We start from the raw sequence: 4,107 nt of genomic DNA, 5'->3' as shown, positions 1-4,107 counted from the left end.
AACCTGCTCAACGAGTTGGGGTGCCCAGCAGCCAAGCAGTAAAGTGCCACAAGTGCATTTAAAAAGCACACACCCTGGGAATGACTTGGAGCTTGCAACGACATTATGCCAGACCACTAACAGATCTAAACATAATTCAGCTAAGCAAATCCTCCTGCCAGACTTCCTCTAGCAAGCTCCCCACAGGAAAACGTACCTCTGTAGTGAGGAATCTCGGGTATTGTCTTCCCCACTGTGGAAGAAAGGTTTAACCCAGGAAGACACTTGCAACCTGCAGCATCGAGGTTGCAAACTGATTCTTCTCCCTCCCAGGAAAATGATGGGCATGGAGAAAGAAGTGACCACCACCATTTCTGGTTCCCTTCCTGGGACAGAATCACTGGGCACAGCCCCTGTCTGCCTCCCTCCCTGGCACCCCAGGGGCTGCTGAGGGCTGACCCGCACGGGAGTTTAGGCTGGATCCTGTGGCAGACCAGCGTTGTGAGGAGTAACAGAGGAAGCGAGGTCAGCCCAGGAGGAGGCATTTGCACCATTAGATATGTGAGAAGGTACAGCAGGAAGGTGGATGTTGGGCAAGCAGAGGGAGCCCCAAGAAATGAGGCTCGTCAAGGAGAAAAGCTAGAGCCCCAAAGCAATTCCCATAGAAGAACCTGAGTGTTTCAGCCCTTTGGGAAATACTGTGACTGCATCTGTATTTTCCTCTTCTGGGGGTTCCCTGTGATGTTTTCCTCTCCTCAGCCTCAACAGATCTGCACATCACAAGCCTTTGCAGCTGAGGGGCGTTGAGGCAAGAGCCATCTTCCAGAACCTCTTTCCTTCTCTCAGGTGACACATGGATTCAGTGGCACTCACTGAGCACCTGCCCGCCTCAATTTCATGTGCCCACAGGGATGTCTTCCACCATCACACAAAATCCATCTCCTGTTTTCTCCTGACAAACAAAACCACCCAAGGTTAATAAACTTGCTGTCAATTTGCTCCATCATTTTGAATGGATACTGTGTTGGTTATGCATCAAGACTGTGAGCAGATGGAAGTCACTACACCACTGCCTTCAATCACAGCTACTGACGAGACATTTTTACAAGCCCACAGACAGGAGTGCTAAGGACTCCTAAAAGCTCCACTGAAACTTTTGCCTCCTTTGCCTCCCTTACCAGACAACTGTGCTGCTGTGCTTTATTGAAACCAGAGTGGCCTGGAAGCTTTCAGTTTTGTATCTGGGGCTGGTGCTTGGTGCTGAAAGATAAACCAGAACCATTTTATAACACACGTGAGAGGGCTCACGGCCATGCACTCACAGATGTTCTTTGGGGGTACACGTGCGTTAGACAAACTGCACACACTGAAGGTCTGCCTCTCACAAACATGGAAACCTGCTACAGCAAGTGGAAACAGCCACTGAACAAAACCCCCCAGACACACGGGACTGCAGGAGCAATGCTGGCCCTTCTCACAGCCCCCACGGAAAGGAAGGCTTTTTGGCACAGCCACAGTGCAGGACAGCAGGGTTTTGCCTTTAATCCAGGACTCACAGGGGTTACTGAAAAGTATAAAAGAAGTCAGAGCAGCCTCAAGGCTGTTTGGACATATTTAAGGGGTGGAAAAGCCTTTTATAACACTACATTGGAGTACAAAGTTCTGTTAATGGCATAATAGTATAATTTCAGTCCCTAAGAGACCAGTGCAGTAACTATTAAAGGCTCTAACATGTACTGTTAGATATTTTTCCCCAAACTCAGATTTTCAGATTTAGTTTTTCAAATCCTGGTGATTGCAGAAATAGGTTATTTTTTTTTTTAAATCAGCAAATATTTCTGTTCCCATACAACCATTCTTCTGGAGTGTACACTAGGAGTTGAGATAATCCATGAAAGCCATATAATAAAATTTACTAGAATTGATATATGCAGAGTGAATACTGATTAACTTAATTTTTTTTTTCCCCAAACCAGAACAAAATGCAAATATAACATCAGAAGAGCATAAGCATTGCAAACTAAAGAGGACAGTCACTGCTCATATTGAACCATCTCAATTGTTGTCAGTAACACAAGAAAAGTCATATAAGCATGTGATTTTTAACCAGGCAGGATCCTTCCAACTCAAACAGAATAAAATTTTAGAATAAATAACTTCAGTTGTTTTTTTACCAGCACTGCCTATATTGTATGTGGAACTGGCAGCAGTTGCAATGACCTGGCTCTGTTCTATCTCCAGACTTAAGGTAGTCAGCAGAATAGTCTCAGGAGGTGAGAGTGTGAAGGTGCAGGTGCACCATCAGGAGAAAAGAGCATGTCTGGAGGGTAAGGCAAATGAGGGAGCTGAGAGCTTTGCAAACCCAGCAAAACCAGCTGGAAATTACCTGTCCCTCAGCTCTAAACCTGGTGATTTTAATGACTAATTTAGTTTAATAGATACTCATTAGTCCCAATGTCCAGTGAAAGCTGCAAATAAGTAATGAGGCTGCTGTTATCCACATGCCCATGTCAGTTTAAGATGCCTACTCCAGCCTCCAGATTTCAGCGCTAATTGTTCTGAACAAGGGTTTCTTTCCTGCTTGCACCTGCACATACACGCGTAAGAAAGAGAGAGAGGAAGAACTCCATGTCACTAGTGCTTTTTCCACTCCCGTTGGGTACCAAAAACTCGATTTCCCAGGGAGAAGAACCCATGTGGACGTTTCCTTCAGTTTTAGCACCAAATTGCCACAGATCGCTCGAACTGCTCAGCTAGAAGAGACCGCACAGTTACCTCTCCATGCTGGCGTCCTGCAGCAGGGACGGAGAGCATTTCACCGCATAAACTGTTCTCCACCTCTTGTGCTTCACTTGGTACACATGCCCAAAGCCTCCGTTCGCCACTTTAATCCAGTCTTCTTCAAAATCCTCCTTAGTAAAGACAGTTAAGCTGCCCAGTTGCTGGTCTCTCTCCGAAGTCATGACAGACAAGGCAGCCTGCCCAGCTGCCTCCTGCTCCGGCGCTATCAGAGAAGAATGACGGAGCTCTTCCTCCTTGGGACTTGCATCGGGAGTAGGGAGTTACCTGAGGTGAGCCATGTTACTGCCAAGAGGTGGATCCTAAGCGTCACTCTCATTTGGTATGCAGAGGAGCTGCATCACTGAACTGCAGGCACTGCTGCCAGCCCAGCGCGCAGGGGGTGGCTATACATCTACATTTCCATAGGGCTGCCCTTCTCTCTCCTGTGGAGCACCGAGCAGGGAAATGCTGAAAGAATGCAAGATCCAACGTGGTGCAGTGCAACCATCCTTTAGCAATCGCACTATGCTGAACGTGGGCTTCCCCACCCCGGGCATCAGGATATGGTGGGTGAAAGTGAGGCAGAGCCGGGTGAAAGGCAGTGCTTACATAGAGAAATCCACAAGGCTTCTGTGCAGCATTGCATGTGCAAGCTAGTTGAAGAAAAAAAGTGGAAAACACTCCAAAAAGATAAAGAACAGAAAAGAACTAGGAACTAGCATGTGGTGAACATGAGTGTATGAATCTGAGAAAATAAAAGATATACAACAAACATGGAGAGCCAGAGTGCTTACCTCAGGAATAAAGGATGCTGTCAAATGCCTGCAAGGAGCATTTGAAGAAACAAGAGAATACTGAAGAGCTGGTCTGAGCAGCTTAACCATTACCATGTGAGCACTAGTGATGTGCCTGCTTTTAGTTGCTTTCTGCCTTGACTCCCCAGCTGGAAAAAGGGTTTAAGGACACTCGTCTGGGTCTTGTGCCTGTGTGTCTTTAATGACTTAGCTCAGGGACTACCTCTGTAGGTAAGTCAATGTCAATTACAACATGGTGCTGGTTTCCCTAGTGCTACCATGATACAAAGAGTATTTCTGAAGGGTAATTGCCATAGAGTCCTAACCTGGAATTTTTAGCTACATATCGGATCTTCTTTGCTGCCTTTGACATGGGGTGCTCTGGCAGCGGCCCATCACTCACAACTGCAAGGCTTTAGGGAAAGAAGAAAAAAAGCCAGCCAGGCTCTGCAGCCTTTTAGGGGAAAGTATTAGAGTCTGACATGTGATTGTTGCTGATTCTCTGTCACTTCCTGGGAGTTGCCCAGCAAGTGTGATGCTTCTGGCCCAGGTA

The 4,107-nt window shown here is 46.7% G+C and overlaps 1 protein-coding gene across 1 annotated transcript in view; it reads right to left on the bottom strand.

Annotated features, from left to right (window-relative positions):
• The window catches only part of ANKK1 (ankyrin repeat and kinase domain containing 1), an 8,875-nt gene extending 5,933 nt beyond the window's left edge, over positions 1-2,942 (bottom strand). The window contains exon 1 of the mRNA XM_010075085.1: positions 2,755-2,942. Within this exon, the coding sequence (XP_010073387.1) occupies positions 2,755-2,942 (188 nt within the window). The remainder of the gene's footprint in view (positions 1-2,754) is intronic.
• Between the last annotated feature and the right edge of the window lie 1,165 nt (positions 2,943-4,107).

Source organism: Pterocles gutturalis, unplaced genomic scaffold (assembly GCF_000699245.1).
Source record: "Pterocles gutturalis isolate BGI_N339 unplaced genomic scaffold, ASM69924v1 scaffold6807, whole genome shotgun sequence".
In the NCBI taxonomy this organism is placed as follows: domain Eukaryota; kingdom Metazoa; phylum Chordata; class Aves; order Pterocliformes; family Pteroclidae; genus Pterocles; species Pterocles gutturalis.
This window is presented reverse-complemented; position numbering and strand designations above follow the sequence as displayed.